This window comes from Hippocampus comes, unplaced genomic scaffold (assembly GCF_001891065.2).
Source record: "Hippocampus comes isolate QL1 unplaced genomic scaffold, H_comes_QL1_v1.1 scaffold174, whole genome shotgun sequence".
Taxonomy (NCBI): domain Eukaryota; kingdom Metazoa; phylum Chordata; class Actinopteri; order Syngnathiformes; family Syngnathidae; genus Hippocampus; species Hippocampus comes.
Genome location: NW_017805983.1, coordinates 7,156,272 through 7,181,265, shown reverse-complemented (window position 1 = coordinate 7,181,265; position 24,994 = coordinate 7,156,272). Strand labels below are relative to the sequence as shown.

Sequence of the window (24,994 nt, the reverse complement as noted above, 5' to 3'; positions counted from 1 at the left end):
GTCTTGGGGTTTTTTTTGTTTTGGTTTGGTTTTTTTGCAACTGTTCACTCATTGGCGGCACGCTAATCACGGTGGTTAGCAGGTCGACATCACAGTGCAGAGGTCGTGGGTTCGATCCCGGCTACGGCCTTCCTGTGTGGGGTTTGCATGTTCTCCCCGTGCCTGTGTGGGTTTTCTCCGGGTACTCTGGTTTCCCCCACATTCCAAAAACAAGCATGGCAGGTTAATGGAACACTCTAGATTGCCCCTAGGTGTGGGTGTGAGCGCAGATGGTTGTTCGTCTATGTGTGCCCTGTGATTGTCTGGCAACCGGTTCAGGGTGTACCACGCCTACTGCCCGAAGACAGCTGGGATAGTCTCCAGCACACCCACGACCCTAGTGAGGGTAAGTGGATTAGAAGATGGATGGGTGGATGGATGCCTGTAACATGTTAAAAAATAGCTGGGACAGGGTCAGGTTTAAATGGGAGACAGGTCTGGGTCAGATTGAAGGTGTAGCGAATACAAGGACTTGCTTTCACTGTTTCAAACACTTTGGCCTCAGTGAAACTGTCCAGCCTCGCAAAATCCCGATGACACCGCATAAAAGAACTTTTACAAACATTTCCTCCCTAATGCAAGGTAAGAACTTTGAGACAGGCCAGTGACCACTAACCATGGGGCCATTTCAGCCAGTGAAGGCTGACAATTTCGGAAAAGCGATACCGACCTTATTTATGGACATAATTGTACCTTAAATGCCACACTCGAATATAAAAATAACAAAAGAAACACACATAATGAAACGGTAGTACACACACTGATTCCATTGAGGAGAACGGAGGTGAGCAAAGACAGATGACAGAATTTTGGAAGATCTTCATCCAGCTGGGCTGTTCCAAAAAGTCACATGTCACGGACCTGAGATACAGCTCCCATGCGGAGGAGTATTGACGTGGGCTACACGAGTTCGGAACACCTCCCTCTTCAAGAATGCATCCAGCCCTCGGCTTCCTCAAAGCTTTAGGCTAAATTCACAATTAACTTGGAGTCTTTGTGTTTGGGGAAGGTGCGAAGGGAGTGGACTCTGAGTCAGCGGTATCTACATTTTACTGATGTGTTTCACCACACTGCATGCTTCCTTTTGGCAGGAACAAGGCTGGGCACATTGTCTAAGCTGAATCAGGTTGCGCAGCTTGGGGAGGACCCAGTGTGGGCACGGAGTAACTGGGGCAAAGCATTACATAAGAGCAGTGTTGCTGGGTTGATTTCACGGCACTATTTATTTTTATCACTGGCCATCCGCCTGTGGTGGAGACGCTTGTCGTTACGCGGGGATGTGCACGGTGAGCGGCTGCCAGTGAGATTTAAACCAGGTCACTGACAAAGTGCTGCCGGGGGTCAAGCGTGCAAGGAACCGGCCGGCTCAGTTGGCCAAAAGTTCTATTGAGGTGAGATATATTTTGCAGTCTGTGAATTAATCAGGATATTCGCTCCCATTAAAAAAAAAAATCTATCTATCTATCTATCTATCTATCTATCTATCTATCTATCTATCTATCTATCTATCTATCTATCTATCTATCTATCTATCTATCTATCTATCTATCTATCTATCTCTATAAAATCTGAATATGTGTGGTTCAGTTGTCCCATCGTTGCATTCCTGAATAATGGAGTTTACATGCAGCACCCCCCCCCCATACACATAATAGAGAAGCACACTTGTATCCATCTTAATTAGATTTGCATCCGTTGTGCTTCAAACCGTAAAAATGAAATGAGTTTATTTTTTTTCTTCTTCGTGGAGGATGACAGCAAATGTTCGGATTAGATGGGGTGGACTGTACCATGTTCTGGGGGTTGAATCACAGCGTGAATCAAATGGCAACAAGACCAAATCCCCCTCCCGCCCCCCTCACTACAATGTGCACTACAATTAAATTGCTTGAGCATGAAAATATGCTGTGTAGTTGTTATACAATCTTGCTCTCAAAAACAAAAAATAAATGTTTTGAAATTATGTCTCTTGCCCTTGCAATTTCCACTTGCAGTTTATGATGGAATTATTTATTCATCACATTGTTCATTTTGCTTGTTATTTTTGCTGGATTGATCAAATACAGCAGAACAGTTCCACAAAATCTTGCGGAATAGTGTGAGGTTCAAGCAAGGACACATAAACCAATCATTTTGATATACACCTGAACTCGTGGATTTTGAAGTTTATTGCACATACTGTAATTATGACAGTCCCCTAAATTATTTAGTTAAAAAAAAAAAAAAAAAAAAGAGAGCAAGAAAGAAAGAATAACCATGGCCCAAGTGAATGCTTACATGAGAGGTCATGCGCTCCATTGAGTGCCTTACAGTTCCTGTTGTAAATGACTAACCAAAAGAACCTCGTGCGCTCTCGCCAATGTTGCAGTGACGAATGTATTTCCTCAAAGCGTGAAGTCATCAGCCTGCCTGGGGTTGGTCAAAACGGTGCATGTCCTAGCTTGCGCTGTCATCTGCACTTGTTTTGTCTTTGCTAGAGTCTGATGTGTGCCGATAACAAGAGGCAAAAGTGAAAACACTATGCAGGAGGATAGGGGAAGTTAGTAATCACAAGAGCTCCGTATTACTGATTATAAGGAGTCACTCAACCAATATCTTCCACAAAAAGTATTTACACCCATGCTTTTATATCAGGTTTCAATGATGAAAGAGTAGCATTAAAAATAGCTTTTAATTAGCTCTAATGCAGACTGGAAACTAAACCAAGGAGGCGGGTGAATTCGCAATAGAAATACTTGTTGAGATCCAATTGGTCCCCACACTGTCAGGGAGGTTTAAACTGACATGAAAAGGAGTCATTCAGGAACAATTGTTTTCTCAGACCCTGTTTTCAAACTCATTACTGGCCCGACCCAACTCTGGAATTGACTGCTGCCACTTGATTCTGGAGTAGCCGGTTAGAGTGGGTCTGCCTGTACAACTTGGATAGGGAAAATGTCACTCACGCTTTAAATCCTGAGCCTGAGTAGCAGCATCCATTTCCAGCTTGCTGGATTCTCTGTCACCACGACTGACCTGTTTTCTTCCCAACTTGGCACACATGCACTTGAACCCAGTCCTCTGCCTGGCACTGAAATCTCTGACCCGTATTACAGGTTGCGTGTTTCGCCTCAATAATAATGCTCACTGAAAGTCACCAAAGTTGAGCATCTGTTATCATTAGTCTCTTATCTTTTCTGCTTCCGTGTCTACAAATTAGTTAGGAAGCACAATCATTTGTTTCGGACACTTCTCCGTCCTTGTCAATGTCTGCTTCCGGTGACAGCCTCCTTTGTGTGCTGCAGATTGATTGGCCAGTTATCCAGATTATATTCTTTATTTAGAAAACTTCAGAAACATTTATTTATCACCACAGGGAAATTAAGGGAGCAGAGACTGGCACGGTTTTTAAGAAACATTTCCTCTTTTCAGAATGCCGATCAATGTCCCAGTGGTGCTGTGGTGGCAGGAAGTCTACAACAAAAATCGTGTTTGTTTATAGTATGTAAATGAGTCAATGTCTGTCAATGAGGGAAGTGTGTGTGTGTGTGTGTGTGTGTGTGTGTGTGTGTGTGTGTGTGTGTGTGTATGTGTATGTGTGTGTGTGAGAAGGTTCATTCATTCATTTCTTTTTCTTTAGTTGATGAATGAATGTGTGCTGGTGAGCCAGCATAGCATCTCTAACCAAAATAGTGAGATGGTCATTATGAGATGCAAGATGAGAAACTTTATTTATAGCTGGCAAGCATTTCCATGATGAACTATTGCACAAGTGCATAAAATGACATTTTACATAGACACCAATCTCTGAGATGCACACATATTCAATGCAATCTATTTCATAAACAAGATGGGTGGACCCTGTTTAGCTGAAAACAATTAACTTTCAGGAATGTGTGTCGTTAAGATTGCAAACCTGCAGCTTCACATAGCTCGACTGAAGAGCTCCTAACCATGCCGCTTATGTCATAAATTTTGTCCGGCTCGGCCCGTCACATGAGCAAAACACTACCTGCCTCTCGGCTCACATGAATCATCGCCACAGCCAACAGGTTATATGCTCTCTGGCAGACAGCAGTCTAATAATTCAGGAAGAAGGGCCACTTAGTAAGTAAAGGCAGTTCCAGATGAGCCTGCTTTTAAATGAACATAGACTTAAAAAGTGCTGTTGTCAGTGTTTCTATAATTTGTTTGAGAAATATAGAGGATGAACCATCCGGACCCAGTTTATGTACTATTTGATGTACACAGATAAAAGTTCTCTCTTTGTCTTCTTAAGTGATCTCGGCATATTCTGCGTACAGCGGAAGTTTGAGTCTGAACAAAACTTTCAAAGAAAAAAAAAAGACTTGTATTTGCGCACTAATTTCAGTGTACGAACGGTCTTGGCATGGATCAGCAGATGTATGTATGTTGTGCCACTTCTTACACCGTGTAGGCAATTGGCAATTTGCATAGTGCATTGCTGTAAACTGAAAACCGGATTTATCCCTCTGCAGCATAAGGCAAAAATATTTGCATCTGTAGGCAGAAGTCTGGCATCCTCTATCATTCAATCAGTAATAATGACGAGGTAGACTAATAGAAGTCTGAAAAAAAAAATATTTTTTTTTTTACATAAACTACCACAGTGTGGATGCTATTTATTGAATGTCACACCTCTTTAATTATAGTTAATATTGGTGGAATCACGCCAAAAATAGCCGTCCGTGAATGTTGTCCCACCTGCCTACAATATATTTAATCATGAAGCATTTAAAAAAATATATACATTTCCTCAATTACAGATGCCAGAGGCAGTCACATTTTCTTCACAGTGCTGCCTTCTGCAAATAGAAAGTAATAGCGTGAGCGAGGTAATCAAAAAATGATAAAAATGGCCAGAAGGAATCCGGAGCAAATTCATCTTGGACGACCCAGTTTATGATTGTTTTTTTTTTTTTAAACAGAAAAAAAGTGTTTCTCTCGATCAGTATGCCAAAGTAATGAGCAATAGAAACCTTTGTTTCATTATAGAAGTTTCATAATATTTTCACTTATTTCTTTATTGCATTTTTATTTATGTTTAACCATACACTGGTTAAAAAAATAATTCCTAATTATAACTTTGTTTTGGGCCTTGAACCGATTCATTATATTTCCATTAATTTAAATGGCAAACATTACCTGGTTTAAGAACGTTTCAAGTTACAAACGGGATCTCGGAACCAATGAGGTTCATAACTTGAAGTTTCGCTGTTTTTTTTCACAAGCCGCATTGTGGTGATGATAATGCAACGTGTTGTCGCTCACTGCATTTGAAACATGAAAACACTTAAAGCTCACTCACGAGGAGGATTAAATATTGAATAGAGCTGATGTGGCCTCGTTGGGGACAGACAAGATTTGAGACAAGACACTTGACTGCCTGCGACAACACACACAGACACACGGACACACCACAAAACACACATCCACACAGAGTGGCATACAGCAGCTGAGACTCAGCTGGGGCAGAAGTGGGGAATGAGGTGGAAGAAGAGGCAGCAGGCAAGTGGCAGACAGGAGCGAGGATGAGCGAGGATGAGCCAGGTTGCCGACCGTTCCGTCCACAGGATCAGGAATGTTCCCCTGCTTGAACAACTGGCGGTGAGTGTCATCCCTCCATCCCGTCCGTGGAAGAAGAAACTGGGGCAGTGTGTGGGGCTGCCAGATAATCAGGGTGCCCTTCAGTCAGGGCAAATTTACAACCACCTACCGTACATTTGGCCAGACGCGAATCGCTGGAGGTTAGAGGATGATGATTTTTGTGGCGAGCTCGAGGATGGATAGCAAGTGTGCATGCAAGTTTATGGTTCGGCTACTATCAGTGACATTCCAGTATTTCTATGTGAAGTTATTTGATCTTACCCGTGGTGCACTGTGCGCATAGGGAACCGTATCTGTGTAGCAAAAATGTAGGTCACTTGCAGACAAGCTGCGATGCAACTAATTACGCGCCACATCCTTACTTGCTCCATATCTCGACCATGCTGCTGGATTGTGCGTCTTCACAAGCAGTGTGGACTGTCACGAACATTGTGACAGGATGTTGGAAAAAAAAGAAGTATGGCACCTGATCTTTTTTTGGGGGGGACGGGGTGAGCGGAGAGGCATTTCTGTGCTTCATTTCTCTTTGTGCAAGAGGTGGATTGCAGTATTGCATTCATACTGACATCCTATAAGTCTCCGCCGAGCTCTGTAACGCCATATATCTTATGTCTAATTACATTAACAGGAACTGAATAGTGACTAATGGCTCGTGAAAAGAGAAGGAGTGAGACAAAAAGCCAGGAACTGGCGAGCCTTGTAATGCATGATTGAATTTTTCCATCCTATTTCACTGTCATGCCCAGATTACCTCCAGTGAACACCAGCATCCCCCCACCCCCTCATCTCCAAATCCCAATTTGAACCTCCTCACACATTCACACTGACCCACTGAACTTGAAATACTTGAGTGGTGCAACATACATCCCAAGCATTGGTATCGTCACTCATGTGTTTCTCGGGAGTTTGGATCAAAATGAAGCTTTGTTGGGCCTCCAGGGCCATTTTCCTCTTGCTTTTACTGGCAATCCAATGAAAGCTATACATACACTAATAGTGCATGCGATCGTAGATATTTATGTCCTCCATGTGCAGTTTAGCAAGCAAGCTTACTTTTCCTCATTTTCAGCTGGCTTGCAAAATGAAAATGGAAAAAAAAGTAACAGGATGACCCCTTTGGCATCAACAGGCACCATACAAATAAAATTAAAGGTTATTTGATTACCTCTTGAATCTACCATCTGTAGTCATACTACGTGTCCTAAAATCATAGAAGCAAGAAAGTGTAATTATGAAATTGCCATGATTTATACTTGCTACTTACAGTTATACAGTAAATCATATTTTGCATGGGATACAATAGTGCTCATTTTTTGTATTTTGGCAAATTAGAAGTATCTTGAGGATTACATTGCAATCTGCTACCCCCTATAACTCTATGCAAATATCCCCCAGCTGCAAGCTGCACCACCCTGCTGCTTCCCCACGTGCGTGCGCATGCGGCGCGCACGTACACACACACACACACACACACACACACACACACACACACACACACACACACATGCGCCCTTGGGACAGTCATGGGAGGGCTATGAAAAGGATGCCGAGATGATTAATTAACTCTGCCCTGGTTTTGATAGCGCCTTATTGGCTTTAAACACACTGTGTTTCTGCTTTAGAGCTTTGCATAGATTAGCTCGCAGGCCAGCACACAGACACACTTCCCAAATATTGAGGCCATGTTGGGTGTAGTGCCACGGTTGTGCAATGCTGCTTGTAAAAGTGTCAGCCTTGTTAGAGGCAGTTTCAAGAGGAACCATTAAAGCTGATGGATAAATAAAGTTAGTTGCAATAAGAATTATTTTGTGATGACTGCATGTGCTTCTCACGTGTCAGCTACTTGTGGTCATACAGAAATGAATACCTTAATGATTTATATCCATACTGTAACCTTTGACACTCAGTAGGTCATGTGTGATGACAAAACATGCACGAGCAGCGTAAATATACATGAAACACACAGGTTGTGCTTAAGCATCCCTGGAGTTTGGAGCATTGACTGTTTGCTCACTGTATGTGTGTGTGTGTGTGTGTGTGTGTGTGTGTGTGTGTGTGTGTGTGTGTGTGTGTGTGTGTGTGTGTGTGTGTGTGTGTCCCAGCTGACCCTGTAGTAGCCCTGACCCAGCGTCCCTGGGGCTTGTATACTTTTTCATTGTTGACAGCTTCAAAGGGTCATTTGCACAATACAAAACGATGGAGAGAGCCTGTCTTGCAGGATCACACTGGGCGGTATTGTGCGCAGGAAATCACCTGCCCGCGTGGCTGCAGGATGTGTCACACAGTGCACATTTGCATGTTTATGATTGAGCCTGTGCAGAGTTGGCCTGTATGTCGCATTGTGAAAATGGTTAAAATCCTGTTTGGCGTCTTTGAAAGCAGTTATTTTCATAGCAGGCACCGCTCCCTTAATTTCTCGCTAAAGTGCTTTTATGCTAAGCAGCACGACTGAGACATCATAAACTGAGACGTCTGTCTTGACTCAAGTGGCGCCGCATTTGCCATGTAACAAGGTGTTGCGGAGAACCTGCTTTTCTCTCTTCATGACATTGATCTCCTAATTTTCCATCTCACTTGCAGGTAAGAAATCATTTTGACACATTCGTTTTTGTAAAATATGCTCCCAAAACTAACGTTGTACTTTAAAGGAATCATTACAATGTGGTTACAGCAAGCAGTAAAACAAAATCTAAAGCAGACACTTTTAATGATGACAGGAAAATCCATGTACCGGTATGTACAACTTGACACTGAATGCAATATTTCTGGCCAAGAAAATCACATTCGATTGATACTTGAGAAGCAATTGTATTAAAAATTAAATACATGAGTGATTTAAACAGTTTTAAGATGAAATGGTGTTATTAGTTTAATGATATATTTTTTTGTAGTTTGGTCGTAATGTTGCTATTCTGAATCAAATCACTCTCTTAATAATGAAGCTACTTTCATGATCCTAGCGCTGTTGCAACATTTCCCAGGCGGTTTTAAACCTTGTATGCATCTCTTCCCTTGATGTGACGTTAGTTACCTCTCGTCTTGTTGATGCCCAGCCTGGACAGTGTATAAATGGAAAATCCTCAAAGGTTTTGGGTTTGGGTAACCTAACCTTAACCCTAACTCAACCCCATGGTGGGTTTGTCCCACACGGGCACATGATACGGAATGGAAAGCGGGCTCCGAGTACTCACTTGACGGCGGGCCACTTCACAGCATCCACAAGTGGAGATCTTGCAATTCCTTCTACTCGTAGCTTAACATGCCAATCTCCTACATGGACTCCAGTGAGTCCGTTATGCTCCGCAGTGTAGACCGAGCACCTCACCTGTGCTGAATTTTACATGGCTTCCACTGGCCTGGAAGCAAATCAGCTGTGGATGTGTTCACTCCCACAATGGCGCAAGTGCCCCTCTCTAACTGCGGCCATCTCAATGTGATGTAGTTTAGCTACTTATGTCATTACATTTTAGCTAAGCTTGGTGCATTTTTCTGGTGGGTAGCTTCACTGCAGTGAAGCTTCATTAATGTAGCGTGACGGTTCACTACATCTTCCAAGTACACTGCCCAGCATAGGAGTCAAAGGATATACGCTAAATGTACTTGATAAAGTTCCATAACTGGTTTTCAAGATGAATCGATGGCTGTAGATGTCAAAGACAGAAGAAAAAAAAAACAATATCATCCACATCCAGAAACAATTGTCCACGTGGGCGTTTATGGAGTTAGTTTCAGAGGACACAGTATGAGACGTGTGCCTCTCATGACTCAATCACTCATGTTTATGGTGATGCGCTCGTGGCACTCCTTGATTTCCTGGCGTGCTCACTTGCTGTGGCCAGAATGGTGATTAGGATTTTATGAGGCGAGCCGGGCCCCAGGTGAACACTTGTGTCTAGGGGGATACTCTGTGTAGGATGGGGTGATGCCCAGGGGCTGATTGTGTAGAGTCAGTGGTCAATGATTGTCTTTCTACATGGCCACAGCGGTCACTGAGGGACAATTTTGAGGACCCAAGGGCTATCAAGCTGTGACCAAACATCCATCTGGTACTACAGCTGCAGTAGCTGGCAACTTCCATGTATCCAAAAAAATTAAAAAAAATCTCAATTTTGCTGGTTTCTTAGGTGTTCTCTTTGCTTAAAGATGAGAAGAAGGATGAGGATGACCTACATAAATCAACACGTCTCAGAACCTTTTGCCTCAACAGAATGCATGTAGCTTGAGGCCAGACTGAAAAATCCTCCTTACCATATGTTCTGTGGATGTTTCACAGCTCACCGTGTAGCGAATGGCGTGCGTGTTTGGCCGCCTCCACAAATAATACACCCCATGTGGTTGATGCAACTTGTGACCTACAAGTGAACAATGCAGAATGGCCCAGTGTGTGATGTACAATGCCATGGCAAACAGCTCATGCTGAAGGTAATGCATTCAGGGGTAGAGGGCATCTGATGGGTGAGCTATTGTAAAGCCTTCGAAAGAAGCTGCTACCTCACTTCAATCAGCCCGTTGGCCAGTGCCGCTTGAGAAATAGCTTCCAGAGGCGTCAGAGAATGGGAGAATAAATTGCTAGAAGGGGCTGGGGGTGAGGGGGTCAATGGGGGGGTTGCCCCAGATAAAAGCGTTAGCTGAGTAAACATGTAGTAATGATAGAACAGTGTTGTTATTGTAAGAGCAAATAGCTGGCCTAAGCAAAGGAAGTTTGGGTCCTTGCGTTGCAACATTTTCCCACAGCAGCGGTGTAATTACCTGATTGTGGTGCTCTAGGAAATTTTGGAACGCAAACATATCGAAATAAAGTTTCTTTGCTCAAAATGGGCTCTATAAACAAAGGAGTATTATCGATAAAATTGACCTTTGACACTTCACTGAAAAGTATGATTCACTGCCAAGTTAAAAAGAAGTCTGCTGATGTCACCCCGTTTGGGAGGTTTAATAAGAACCAGCCTTGTGTTCAAATTCCTCACCAGCACGCATCTGGAAACATTAAAACTGGTGTAGCTGCTAAAAATAAAACTGCGCATGAGAAGATAACAAGGATTTAGTGTGATTAATTGTGTAAATATGGCACGTGTCTGGCTCTGAATTCATATTGGAATTCCAAGACTGCAATCTAAGTGGTTCATGCTGCTGAATTCGTGCAAACTTTGTAATGTATGTCGTGTGCGTGTTGAATTTGGAATGCTGCTCAGACAAAAGAACATTGCCAAATGTGCGCCAAAGGACGTAAACCAATGCGTGTATTATTCAACATGGAAAGCTGACTGAGGATAGTGTTATTTACAGTTAGACCTGGAGGTTGGGGGAGGGAGGGATTTACAGCAGCCATTCAAGTCGAAACCTTTTGGCGCTGGCCCGCGCACACCTGGGGGCTGCAGCCTCCCCCACCGTCTGCAGCGAAAGGATGACAAATCATTTATGACCCCGGGATTAATCGTTGTACTCAAGCCTGTCGCTGGGGTCTTAGGTCACCACAACCCATCTCTTTCTCATTGCTATTTGTATATTACTCCCGAAGCAATCTCACAACTGTAGCGTCTCCAGCATTGTCAACCGGGACCGGAAACGCACAGGTGGTCAAGGTAAAACACAGCATCGAATGCTCAATTGTTCCAGGTTGTGGCAGCTTAAATGAGCACTCTTTAATTCCAAGGCAAGGAGCTGGGTGAAGTTGGAGATGATGTGAATATTTGAGAGCAGCCACACCATCTGCCCGACACCTGGGTTGACAAGCTTGGCGCATAAAAGGGCTGAGGCAATCAATCAGACTTAGGCGTAAAAAGACACGGGCTAAGATCAAGCTCAGTTGGGAACTGCCCTGCAAGAAGATATGCTTGGAGTCCTGATTGTTGCTGCAACTGCTTGTCACCTTGGTCTGTAATAACTGTTTGCCAATAACCACAAAGGTCCATCCATCAATTTTCTACAGCACTTCATTAGGGTCAAGGGTGAGCTGGAGCCTGTCCCAGCTGACATGGTATACCAACAACTTCGACAGACAATCACAGGGCCCATTCATACTTACCTTCATACCTTAGAACAATTTAGAGCTCTAAAAGAACCCACCAAGCATATTTTGGGAGACTTAGACAAGCATTGGGAGAAATTGCAAACACCACATAGGAAGGCCAAAGCCCAGATTTGAACGCCCAACCACAGAACTGTGAGGCAGATGTGCTAACCAGTCATTCACGGTGCCACCTCACAATTTGACCTTCTCCGTAAGGTGTGCCTTATTCCCATGAAATGCTAAACAGAAGCCTTACTTCGCACTTCAAAAGTGAAAAGGCAAAAATATGTTTGGCATCACTCAGCTCGGTCTGCCCTTTTCCTTCTCTATCACTTTCGCCTTCATCTCATTTCCAAGTCATGATTGGAATGCTGAGATGGCGTCTCATTTGGGGGCAAACAGCCTTTCTTGTCTTTGCTCTCAGGCCAGGATTCTTTCTGTAGTCGCGGCAGCCAGCCTCACCTCCTCGCCCCACCCAGCTCCCCGTTTGCTTTTCATATCTTTCATCACCACCCCCCTATCCAAAATCTCCCACTGTGACTACACCTGGCAGAATATGAGTCCCCAGATGATGATAAAACCTGGGCTGGTAAAACTCTGGGCAATTCTGCACCCCTCATGTCCTCATCCACAGAGAGGTTCAGCGCATATTTTTAAAGTAGGAACATAAATACAGACCGTGCATTCAGTTTAGCGAGTGTGAATTGGGCAATTACTTAAAGTCCTAGAAGGAATAGCACAGGTGTTCTAATGACAGTATTTAAAGTGTGGCCTTTTTAACACAATTAGCAGCACCGTCAAGCTAGTATGGGTATCCACCGTATGCGGCAATGCCCATCCTACAAGAGCGTCAACGGTTTTTGTACACTTTCACTCCTCAACTCCTTTTCCCAATTTCCCGTGTGCGGTTTGCCCCGTGAACAGTTTGGCCACTGTTCCCCGCTGGAATGAATGGGGCGCTCTGTGCAACTCAAAGAGCCCGATAAAGACTCCAACACAAGGGGGGCTATTTTGAGCACTGATGGTGGCTCATGTTTGGAAAGATAATCCGTCAATGATTCTTGATGGTGGTGAGGTGTTGATGTTTGGGCTGGGCGCAGCAAAAGGTGCTGCTAGAGTTGGGACATCAGATAGCCCAAACCCATTGAAGAGGATGAACAGGGTTGTTTTTGTCTCCCAGGTAATCCGTATTGGCTGACATGATGGCATTTGGGCCGTATAGGAAGGAAAAGAATATCCCATGAACTGGAAGCATTTGTTCAATGTACGTCTGCTGCTGAATAAGGTCACTTTGTCAAGCCACTGATTGAACCTCCAACCTACAATTCAAGCAATATGACTCTCAACTTAGGGCCACAGGAAGTCAAGTTAAAATTAAGCTTCAAAATACGTAGTAGTAGTTATAGTAGTGGTAATAGTCGTACAGTATTTATTTGTATGCGGAAGGGAAAACTTCTGGCCAAATAATTGTACTGCGGTTTTGAGTCTCTGCAAGCTCAGAAGCTGTCGTGGTTTCCACTTTAGGTGCTAAAGGTTACACATGTGTCAGAATGTTAAATTGAACATGGAAATCCCAATTAGTATATACAGACACTTATATTGCACGTTTAATAGATCGGTTGCAATTAATTTCTCAGACTGCAGTCCTTCACTTGAATTCACAGATGGATTTTTTTTCCCCATTTTAGCAGAAGTCTGCTCTTGATGTAAGCCTTATTGGCCCATGTGAATGTTTGGTTTGTGATTTTGGATAGCAGAGATATTTTCTCTGCACACAAAACACCCCAAAAAAACACTTTTGCATTCTACTGGCTGGCCCATTGACTTGCTGAGGCTTTCTGCTTTGTTAAAGCTGCAATTTAGGGTTTGGTGTTACTATCCAAGAATTCATGCTGGCACGATCAGTCAGAAATATCCCAGCAAGCCGAGGCAGGCGTGGGTGAAGGGATGGAGAGGATAGGTCACAACCTTGTATTTTATGGGAACTGCTGACCTTAACATGCTTTATTTGTACATGTGGACAAAAATCTTTGAGAGCCAAATGTGTAAAAAAGGAAACTTACTGTGGTCACGGAAATAACCTTGTAAGTAAATAAAATGTATTTTTAAAGACAGGGGACATCCTAACTTAAAGGCACACAATGGAAATCAGCAATTTTGAGGTAATCACTATCAACTGATTGTTGTGACTGTTGAGCATCTGTGAGTCTTGCGTATCGAGCAACAGGTATTTATTTTCCCCACTCCTCATCAGCAAATTTGTCTTAGCTGGTTTGAAGTGTGCCTTCTCCACACTGCATGTTTCAGATCTTTCTCGAGTCACCCATTAAGATTGTAATCAGCAAAGCAAATCCGTCTAAAGTACGCTCATCCAGAAGATGTGTGATTTATCAGTGCGCATCTTGACACACACGAGGCTTGTCTGTCATATCCGTGATCAGTGTATGTGTGTGCGTGTGTGTCTATTGGAAGGCTATCAACAACGTTGTCAGTCTATGAACGTAGCAAAGTATTGGAGGAAGTGATAAGATCACTTGATGTGCAACCAGAGGTAGTTTTATCAACAGTAGTTCCTGGTCATGGTTAAAGGTTTTCAGTTGCAAGAAAAAAATAAACAAAACCTTTTAAATTATCTGGATACCTGAATAAATTGGTCATAAAATGTGATCTGATTGTCATCTCTGTCTTAATAATATACACAACTGATAACAAACGAAAACATTCTATTCCCATGTTTTTTGTTGTTGCTGTTGTTTTCATTTGAGGGTGGCCAAAGTAAAAAAGTGAATATAGTGCATCAGGTCTTTGCTACAAGAAATTCTGAGCCGTTGCTCATAAACACTTAATGTAATGTTTTTTTTTTTGTTTTCATTTCATGCACTTTTTAAATGGTGTTCGACTACAGAACTAACTTCCACAAGTTTCCAAGAAACATGGTTGAGGTAAAGTTTGAGCAAGTCCAGATCTGTGAGTAACTGTTTTTTTGGTAGTAATGGTACAGTTTTCTCCTCTGCCGTAAAAGGGGTCAGAATTAAAGCCATGCTGAAGATAGAACATTGCACTGCAAACGTGAGCAGGGTTTTTAAATCTTTGCTTTAAATACCATCCACATGACAACAAGCACACGGCATTCATGGCATTCCTGCATGTTCGCTGAGGAGTGTTCTGGTGCCTTGTCATTAGGAGCAGGCTGCCTGATGACACCACTGACTCAGGCGGCCTTACTTCGTGTTTGATGTCGCCTGTAAATATTTCCTCTGACAGAGCCCTTTCACAATGAAGGCCTTTGTGCGCCAGTCGAAATCATTATGGGATTGTGTTGCTAATGGGAGGAAGACGTTTGAGCCAGCAAGTTTCTCCTACGGGAGACCAAATAAAAAGTCAAATCAAATCAAATCAAATCAAATTCTCTTGTCTGCTTGAGCAATCATAAGAAAAACGAAACAAAACTCGTGGTTGAATTGATTGATTGATTGATTGATTGAATGAAGGGCGGCCCGTTGGTCCAGTGGTTAGCGCGTCGACCTCACAGGGCAGAGGTCGTGGGTTTGATCCCGGCTCCGGCTTTCCTGTGTGGAGTTTGCATGTTCTCTCCGGGCCTGCGCGGGTTTTCTCCGGGTACTCTGGTTTCCTACCACATTCCTAAAACATGCATGGCAGGCTGATTGAACACTCTAAATTGTTCCTAGGTGTGGATGTGAGCTGGCAATCGGTTCAGGGTGTCGCCCGCTTACTGCCCGAAGACGGTTGGGATAGGCTCCAGCACCTGCGCGACCTTTGTGAGGATAAGCGGTTCGGAAAATGGATGGATTAATGGATTGATTGATTTTTTTTGATTGATTAATTGAATGTATGAACACATTACAAGAAAGAAAAAAAACTGGAAGAAAGAAAGAAAAAAAATCATCAATCGATTTCATAGTTCAATGCGGTTTGCATGTTTAAAGGGATTCAACAATAAATTTACATTCAATGATTTTTGACATCTAACAGCAAAATGTGGCTGCATCCTGGTAAGCATCATTGCCATCCTCCACTGGCATTTGTGGAAGTTGCGGTCACCTCACAAGTGAGACTTAATCATGCTTCTGGTTGAATTACAGTTCTGTATATTTTTTGTTCAATGTACAACTTCTGGGTGGGAGTCGTCTGCTGTGGGAGCTGTGGTGGGCCGTGGCCATGGTCCCGCCTCTTGGGAGCCCGGTTGCTGTCGGTGCCGGCATCTACGGCACCACTGTACTGAGAGCTCAGTGCTGGCGGCCTGCGGCTGTGGCCTGCGATTTGGTCCTGGTGCAGCAGCGGGCTTTATGAGATTCCAGATGAAGATTCCATCCAACCATTTTCTACATGGCTTATTCTCACTGGGGTTTATCCCAGCTGACTTTTGGCACACGTATTTTCAAATTTATGAATCATGTACAGTCTTCAATTATCCCAGTTCAAGTGAATTCCATTGCTCAGTGTTCTCATTTCCTCATGACAGGAATACATGGACTCCAACCAGTGCATTGGTGAGCTGCTCAAACAGCTTGAGGAGGAGCGCCGCAACATTCGGAGGTAAGACCTTCTTAAGACTTTGGGGCAGGTGTTGTTCGGATGGGCGATTTGAGCAGCTGCCGCCAATCCATTTCCAGTCAGAGGCAGTAGAACAATGTTGTTTGGTTTTGAGCTCAAGATGAGTTTTGCTGCACATCTCTCTCAAAAATGCTTATTGTGTCTGGCAACAATGGGTGGGGGAGTTAAACTCTGGGCCAAGTGTGGGGTTGACTGGGGGCATTTCTCATGGAAAAGATTTTCTAGGACAATGGGGCCGCAGCACTGATGGAGATGCCAACCAAATGACCTTGTCACCTCTGTACTTCTCAACCATCCTTCCAGAGACATGTGAGACAATTTTTGAAACTTCACCCTTTTATGAAAGAACCTTCTCTCCATCTCAATGGAGCCATATTCCCCCCGGCTCAAAGTAATTTTCCCCCTGAGTGGACAGAGAGGGCCTGGCGGTGAGGGGTCTCTGGATGGGTGGATGGATGCAGGGGTGGGTGGCGGGGGGGTAGATGACCACTGGCCAGCCCCTTTACTAAGCAAAGCCGCCCCTTAATAAAGAAAAGGGATGCGTAAAGGAATGACCCTTCTGTCTAAGTCATCTGCACCCCTATTTAAACACAAGAGTCTCCGTCAGTGACCTGATGGCCTGTTTGTGTGGCCCCAACGTCCTTGCAGGGTCCTGGTGTGTGTTTTTAAGGAGGCCATGAACTTTGTGACCGTCTTAGTTTGCACTGAAACTTGATCACATATTTTCTCGAAATCACTTATCTCCTGACAAGTCAGACAATGCTTATAATAAGTGACCCAAAGGCCTGTTCATGTTTCACATTTAGTGAAAGACTTTCCATACCTTACATCAATAAGATGTACGTGGTTTGATTTTCGCCATGATTCTTGCTCAGTTACTTATCTTTACTGAACAAATCACGATTGATTATTTTATAGAGATGCCACCTAACCCTTCCATGCACCCTGTAACCTGATAACATGACAAGCTGTCCACTGTAGAAACTGCTGTCCCTCAAAGGGTTACAGATCTTTACCCCTCCAGTTTTAAAGTCAAAGCTGCATCAATTCTACAAGGCTTTTACAACATTGCACACTAGTGCAACATTCGGAGGTAAGACCTTCTTAAGACTTTGGGGCAGGTGTTGTTCGGATGGGCGATTTGAGCAGCTGCCGCCAATCCATTTCCAGTCAGAGGCAGTAGAACAATGTTGTTTGGTTTTGAGCTCAAGATGAGTTTTGCTGCACATCTCTCTCAAAAATGCTTATTGTGTCTGGCAACAATGGGTGGGGGAGTTAAACTCTGGGCCAAGTGTGGGGTTGACTGGGGGCATTTCTCATGGAAAAGATTTTCTAGGACAATGGGGCCGCAGCACTGATGGAGATGCCAACCAAATGACCTTGTCACCTCTGTACTTCTCAACCATCCTTCCAGAGACATGTGAGACAATTTTTGAAACTTCACCCTTTTATGAAAGAACCTTCTCTCCATCTCAATGGAGCCATATTCCCCCCGGCTCAAAGTAATTTTCCCCCTGAGTGGACAGAGAGGGCCTGGCGGTGAGGGGTCTCTGGATGGGTGGATGGATGCAGGGGTGGGTGGCGGGGGGGTAGATGACCACTGGCCAGCCCCTTTACTAAGCAAAGCCGCCCCTTAATAAAGAAAAGGGATGCGTAAAGGAATGACCCTTCTGTCTAAGTCATCTGCACCCCTATTTAAACACAAGAGTCTCCGTCAGTGACCTGATGGCCTGTTTGTGTGGCCCCAACGTCCTTGCAGGGTCCTGGTGTGTGTTTTTAAGGAGGCCATGAACTTTGTGACCGTCTTAGTTTGCACTGAAACTTGATCACATATTTTCTCGAAATCACTTATCTCCTGACAAGTCAGACAATGCTTATAATAAGTGACCCAAAGGCCTGTTCATGTTTCACATTTAGTGAAAGACTTTCCATACCTTACATCAATAAGATGTACGTGGTTTGATTTTCGCCATGATTCTTGCTCAGTTACTTATCTTTACTGAACAAATCACGATTGATTATTTTATAGAGATGCCACCTAACCCTTCCATGCACCCTGTAACCTGATAACATGACAAGCTGTCCACTGTAGAAACTGCTGTCCCTCAAAGGGTTACAGATCTTTACCCCTCCAGTTTTAAAGTCAAAGCTGCATCAATTCTACAAGGCTTTTACAACATTGCACACTAGTGAAAAAAAAAAAAAATTCCCCTCCTTAGGCTCGTAGGGTAGTAGACATATCCCTGTGGACCTCAATGGGGCCCATCAATCCATCAGGCCCTTACATTCCTCCGTCCTCTACCTCATGACCCAGTGACCTGGTGCATTCATGTCATTCATTGTACCATATTATTGGGTACTTTCACACTGGTGGACTACACAGATTGGACAATTATGACTTCTTTTTAATGATTATTCTGTATTTGATTATTTATAATCACAGATTCAAGCAAGAGGTTATGATATTCTCATGAAAAATAATGAGCGACAACTTGTTTATTCATCACGCGTCAGAAACATCTGTAGCGTTCTCAGCATCTGAAATCGATGCACAGCCGGACCACTGCTGCCAGCACTTGTCTACTGAATATATGGACATTTCTGAAGAGACAAGAGAGAGCTCCACATTAGAGTGTCAACATCAGATGGTGACACACTGGATTTGTCCATTTTGACCCATTGTTTGTTTTTTGTATTTACTTTCTCGACAAAGAATGTTCATTACACGAGAATAAAATGTGTTTGGAACCAACACATTCATGCTTTGTGCAGGGTCAAGGTAATTGATCCTGAGTGATCTCTGAGACAAGCTTCAATGTAATGCTCCATGTGGATTAAAGCACTTTTTTTACACGAGCAATTTTCCCACTCTTGTGCTGAGCTCGTGTTTACAGAAGCAGTTGAACAAGAGAGGCAACTGCCTTTTGGTGCAGATGGCGTGCCTCACAACTCGCACAACTTTTGGAGGGCAGGGAGGAAACCCGAGCTGAAAGAGCATTAGTAATGCTGATCAATAACCATTTGTCATGTTCATAGAGCAGTAGCTCCTCTCAGGCAAGCTAGATAGAAAGTGGAGGTTGGATCAGATGTCTGCTAATCTAAGAAATTCTTGGCAATGAATAACATACAGTAATTTGTTGCTGTTTTCAGCCACCTCTTCGTTAAGTTAAAAAACACTTCAGAGAATGACTTTGAATGTAGCTGGTCGGGGGACGCCATTTGAAGAATATGTCCTTGAACAGCGCGCATGGTCAACATAGCAGGAGCTCCGAGCTGGGAAACAGCTCAGAAGGACCTCACTGATGTTAAGACAAGGCATATCAGGCTGGCAAGACGCCTGTGCGCTGGCGGCGGTCTGGCCACGATGAAAGAGTCTAATCCTTCCTCCAACTACGTAGTGAGGCCTGTTCTGTCGATATGGAGGCGGGTAAGATCTGTCGTCTTACTTGGGCCAAAGCTGTGCTTTATACAGCTCTAATTTGATGAATTGACCGGTTGAAGGAACTTATTTAATCATACTAAGATGCAAAGAGATCACACTTCAAAAATATATGTGTATATGTCCAACCCCTGAAGTGGATGATTTGCCTAATCCACCCATTTCATGTCATTTTGCAGTGTAAAAAATGCTTCAAATAACCTTCAGAGTTAGACGATAATTAAATCTGCAATTTTTTTTTTTTTGTCAGAAGCTTCAAGTACTGCTGGAATGTTAGCGCGTGTTTGAATCATGTTGTTTCATATACCTTTAGCTCAAGGATTGTGACGTGCTCCGCTTCTCTCTGCCTAAATGCATGCATTGCTTTTTATAGAGCTGGTGAGAGGTTAATCAAGAAGTTTAATGAGGCCTTTTACCTTTGCTCCGTCAAGGTTGAGCAAATGAGAGTTACTGTACTAAAGCAGTATCATGGTAATGCCTGTCTACGCTTCCTCAGCTTGTGACACGGTCAAGGTTAAGCACAAAGCTAAGCTGTTTTTTTCGTTGGTTGTTTTTCTCAGCACATATTTACCTTCTTTCGTTGGACTTGAGAAACACAGGTATGTAAATGAATGTTGCTTCAAAGTGTGCGGTTTGAGCTCTTCCCTACTGTGTAATGAAATTTGGTTTATCAGTACAGTACCAGGAGAGTGTGCAATGTCCCCCTTTGGTGCTCATGATAGCGTGATGTTATTTGGACCAGTGCCTGTGCTTCCGAATCAAAACATCCTCAGTGTAAAGATGAAGACCCATCGAGGCGGTGTGGTTTTTATTATCATGTAGTGGTTGTGTGGTTTAGGCTGATAGGAGGTCATTTCCATGATACTTACCTACAGCTTTGGAGGTCTTTTGAAAACATCCCTTTGTCCCAGAGGAAACAGGATGGCGGGAAAATATGTAAAATCCAAAACAATCCTACGTGGGCTTGTCGGATGATTCACTTCAGTTTTTGATGTATCAGGATATTTTGCAAATAACAGATCACATCTAGCGCTGACATTTGTGGATTTACTGTTGATGTTGTAATTGTAGTCACACTGGAAACATCCAAGACTAATTACAGATGAACTCAATCAGAGTTAATTCTGCTCATGGAATACTTTCAGCATTTCCTGTGCTCAGGGAGGAAATGAGTCTGTCCCTATGATGTCTCCTCAGACTTGCATTGCACCACACACAGCCTACCCCACCCACCCATGCTTAATTCCAAATGTCTGGGGTGCAGTCACGATTTTGTCCCATTACACACTCGTCTCACCACGTACAATTTCAAACGTAGACACTCATGGGTTCAGCATGACCGTCTTGTGATTTGCATCTATCTGGATATTCGTGGATCTGAGTGGGTCTCTGTTGGGTAAACAAACAAGCTCTCTGTCTGCATTCTGGAATTTCCTTTGCTCGTATTGCTGCAGGAAATGAAAGAACCGCCATGTTGACACTTAAATATGCTCAGAGCAAACCATGCATGCTTACCCTTGACGTTTAGAATTCATCCAGAAATTATTAAACATTGCTAAGTGGCTTCTCAGCAAAAAAAAAAAAAGTTACTTCTGGTTTGATAAATGTCTGTCTTGGAATGCACACCTAAACAGTGGAAGGCACTGGTCGAATGACTGAACTCCAGTGACGCATGTTGGCGTCCCCCGTCTGCCTCTGGTTACTCATCTGTGATGAAAAAACAGTGGATTAATCTCACAAAGAGAACGTGTGGCTGATGGCTGTGCCGAGTCCACTGATCGCCACATAATGCATGCACATACAGTATGTATGCTGAACTACCAGTATATTAATGATCCCTCACATGGGTCTCCAACCACCAGGCCCTAGATCATTTAGCACCAGGCAGCAGACAAAGAAGAAGTGTAACCCTACTTGAATTTCATTACATGCAGCACATCCGCTGACTATTTCATTCTCTGTGGCACTTCATTGGTCTTGCTTCAGTGAGCCCAAAAGATCGTCACGTGACCACGGTAATTTTGACAATACATTAAATCAGGGGTCCCCAACCTTTTTTTTCCCCACGGACCGGTTTAATGTCGGACAATATTTTTAGGGACCGGCCTTTAAGGTGTGACGGATAAATACAACAAAATAATATGATATGACCTGCATGAAAACTGTGGTATTTTCGAAACATAATAACAAACACGCATCATGACACGGGGAACGTCTGATCTGGCCGCAACGCTCTGTGGTCGCTATGGTAACGTTTAAACGTGCCTTCAAAATACGATAGACCGCAAACACAAAGTGCATGAAAAATATGACTCACCATCGCTGCATATGATGCAGCGTGGGCTTGGTGTGTGGGAATCTCCCGTTGAGATAAATCCGTATTTTAAGTAGGAAATCCTGATACTGTCTATTAAATGTAGCCTTCTTTTTCTTGAAAGTCGTAAGCTCTTCTTCTGTCTCCTGGCTGGGTCTTTTCCCCTTCCCAAAGAAACTTTCCAAAGACGTTTGTTTTTGTGACATGGGCGACTGGTTCTTTGGCATTGACCAATCCGATGACAGTGCCCTCCTGCTTATGATGAGAGACTGGACATGGTGTACACATAGAAACAACGCATATACAGTACACATATTGACTCTGGTGACAAGACTTTGACAGCTGTTTGTCCCGCCTCCCTGATAGACCTGCGCCGATGGACTGAATCCTGACGTAAGCACGCGACTGGACACCTTGCCCAGTCCAAGACATGATTTTTATTTGGTAGTCTGACAGTGCAAACATTGTGACAAAAAAGTCTTGTCGGCCATAAAGTTACAAAAGACGGCTGAAATGTAGCCAGTGCAAGTCAAATATTTTATTTAGCCTTTTCAATGGGTACGCATAAAAATGTACACTGAAACAAACTGAAACAAACCATACTGGTATGCGAAAATGTGTCTCAACACCGCAAGGCAACATGCAATCTGGTTTTGTACCAGAAGACCCAATTTTAAAATGACCATTCTTTGAACAAGGTCGTGCTTCGCTGCACTCACATTCCAACAGCCCGTCACTCTTACCCATATCGATCTGCTGGCCCTCCAGCGACTGTCTCAGCACTGTCCTGTCTCCTTCCGTTCGCCCGCAGGCTCCCTGTGGAATGCTAACCTAGCCTTTGTGTGTCTACTGTATGTGTACATGAGCCACCACTGGAGCCAGGCTGGCTGAATGGGCAGCCAAGTGTTTCCAAACAGAGGAATATTTCACTTGCACCTCTAACAGTGCAGCTAACGATTCCATAGTGACCACAGCAGAACCATTTTGATGCACTGATATGGGACATGTACAGGAGAGACACTCATTATATTTAAACTTGGAACAAAATACAGTAGTTTGTTGAAAGTTCAACTAAACAATCAATTTCCTAAATTGAGTAGCAGGGGGCGTGCGTGATGTTGGTGCACAGCGAAAAGAAAACCATCGCTCAGTCAATGGCCGCTTACTGCTGATCTAATTAGCATGGAACACTGCCTTCGATATATTTTGATTACACACACACGTACGTGTTAATGCTGACTCAGTCGAGCATTTGTCTTTTTTACCCAAATGGGACAATGGCATTTAATTGGCAGCCACCTGCTCTGAGAATCAAATGGCTCTGGCTCCATATTCAGATTTGCCTGCGAGACAGCTGTGCTTATGTTAAACACGATTATCTCGCTGCATAACTCTCATCATCACCAGCCATCATGAATCTTTCTGATTTTTATGATGATGAATGAGACAGCGGGCTCCAAACAATGTGGAGCATCTTTCCTAATTCTTCATGCACCTTCTCTCCCCTACCCCCACCCTACTCCTGCAGGCTAATTACCTCACATGGTTGGTGTCATTGTTCTTTCAGCGCATTAGTGACAGTGAATGTGGGGCCAAGTGGCAGTGATGGTCTCGACTCCGAGTCAGACCGGTCCCTTTCTTCTCCCTCTTTAACTGTCCGCTTCTGTCAACGGGACCCTTTTAATTCCCCCTTTCTCCCATCCCACGCTCGTCTCCCTTCATACTGGTCCCAATGGGAGGCAGACAAAAGAGGGTGCACCCCCCCACCCCTCTTTTTCCTCATCCTCTTCCTCCCCCTGCATCCCATCTCTCTCGGTTCTTGCTCACAGGGCCGGTTGAGGCTGCAGTTTGTCACAGTCATTCAGCTGGGACTGATTATGATTGCAGCAGATGGGTGGGAGCTCAGACTGAACAGACCTTCATTCCCACTCTGCTTTTCACCTTCCCCACTGCTTGACACCGTCAGCTTTGCTTTACTCCACTCAGTGTTTCTTGTACAACACCCATTCTTGCGACGTGACACAATGGACAACCATTCAGTTTGTAGTTCAAAAATGTTGGTATGATTTGCATACAGGTACTCCACATGTTGCCTTTACTTGCTGCTTGTTCGAAATGTTAAAGGTAATAAGGTTCCTGGCAGTCCTATGTAGCAATTCTTCAAGAATCATATACAGGAGCCAGCTTGCTTGTTTCCCCGCCCCACCACCCACCCATCCACCATCCCCAGGCAACGAATAAAAAGCAAAAAAATCCACCTCCTACTCTATGCAAATCCCCACTTGGGGACTCCTCCTGCTTCAGAGATGCAGCAGTGAACGCATGTTCACTGTCCTGCTCGGAGGAGAGACAAGGTCTGAGGGAGAGGCAGAAGCGGAGATGTACTTTGGAAATGGGATAATGCCCGGGGGCGGGGCAGGCAGGGGGAAGGCTCACAGTGCTGTGTGTTGATGTGAAAGAGATCACAGCTGTGAGGCAGAACGCATGTAGAGAGAGGATAGGAAAGCAGAGTCGGGACTCAGGAGGTGGGTTGATGCATGTTGGCAGACCGAAAGAGGAGCGAGACAGAGTACTACGAGGGGGCACGGAGGCAGGGAGTGGGCTGGGGTTCAGTCCAGTCTGTAAGTGGGGGGAGCTGTGACGAGTTGTGGATGTCAACTTTATCATCTGCGGGGATCAGCGGGTGCCAGTTGCAGAGGAGGCAAACGTGCTGGTGGATTACCATGAGTGTCCTCTGACTGCCCCAGAATGCTGCATCTGCACCAGGGTAAGACCTAGTTTCCATGTTTTGATGCTTGTGGTCCACATGAATATTTGCAGCATACCACATACAGTAAATAAATACATATCCCGTATACTGAATATAATAAGCCCCCAATATTCATGTGCAAGTAACAATCTTGGACAGTAAGTTGGACAAACCAGTTAGGAGGGAAAGTGCACCGCGAGAATTGCGTCCCGTGTTGCTTGTGGCAACAGAATCTGGCATTTACCATGTTGACTGGGACTG

The 24,994-nt window shown here is 44.0% G+C and overlaps 1 protein-coding gene across 7 annotated transcripts in view; it reads left to right on the top strand.

Moving 5' to 3' along the window:
* LOC109528536 (nck-associated protein 5) overlaps nt 1–24,994 on the top strand; it is a 90,912-nt gene that overhangs the window by 5,690 nt on the left and 60,228 nt on the right. For 2 of the 7 annotated variants that reach the window (XM_019891265.1, XM_019891263.1), the window contains exon 3: nt 16,140–16,213. In XM_019891265.1, coding sequence (XP_019746824.1) covers nt 16,140–16,213 — 74 coding nt within the window. Of the gene's footprint in view, nt 1–1,241; nt 1,431–5,520; nt 5,647–8,100; nt 8,227–16,139; nt 16,214–24,312; nt 24,752–24,994 lie in introns of those variants that run through there. The other 5 variants (XM_019891272.1, XM_019891269.1, XM_019891268.1 and 2 more) reach the window with 4 other exon arrangements.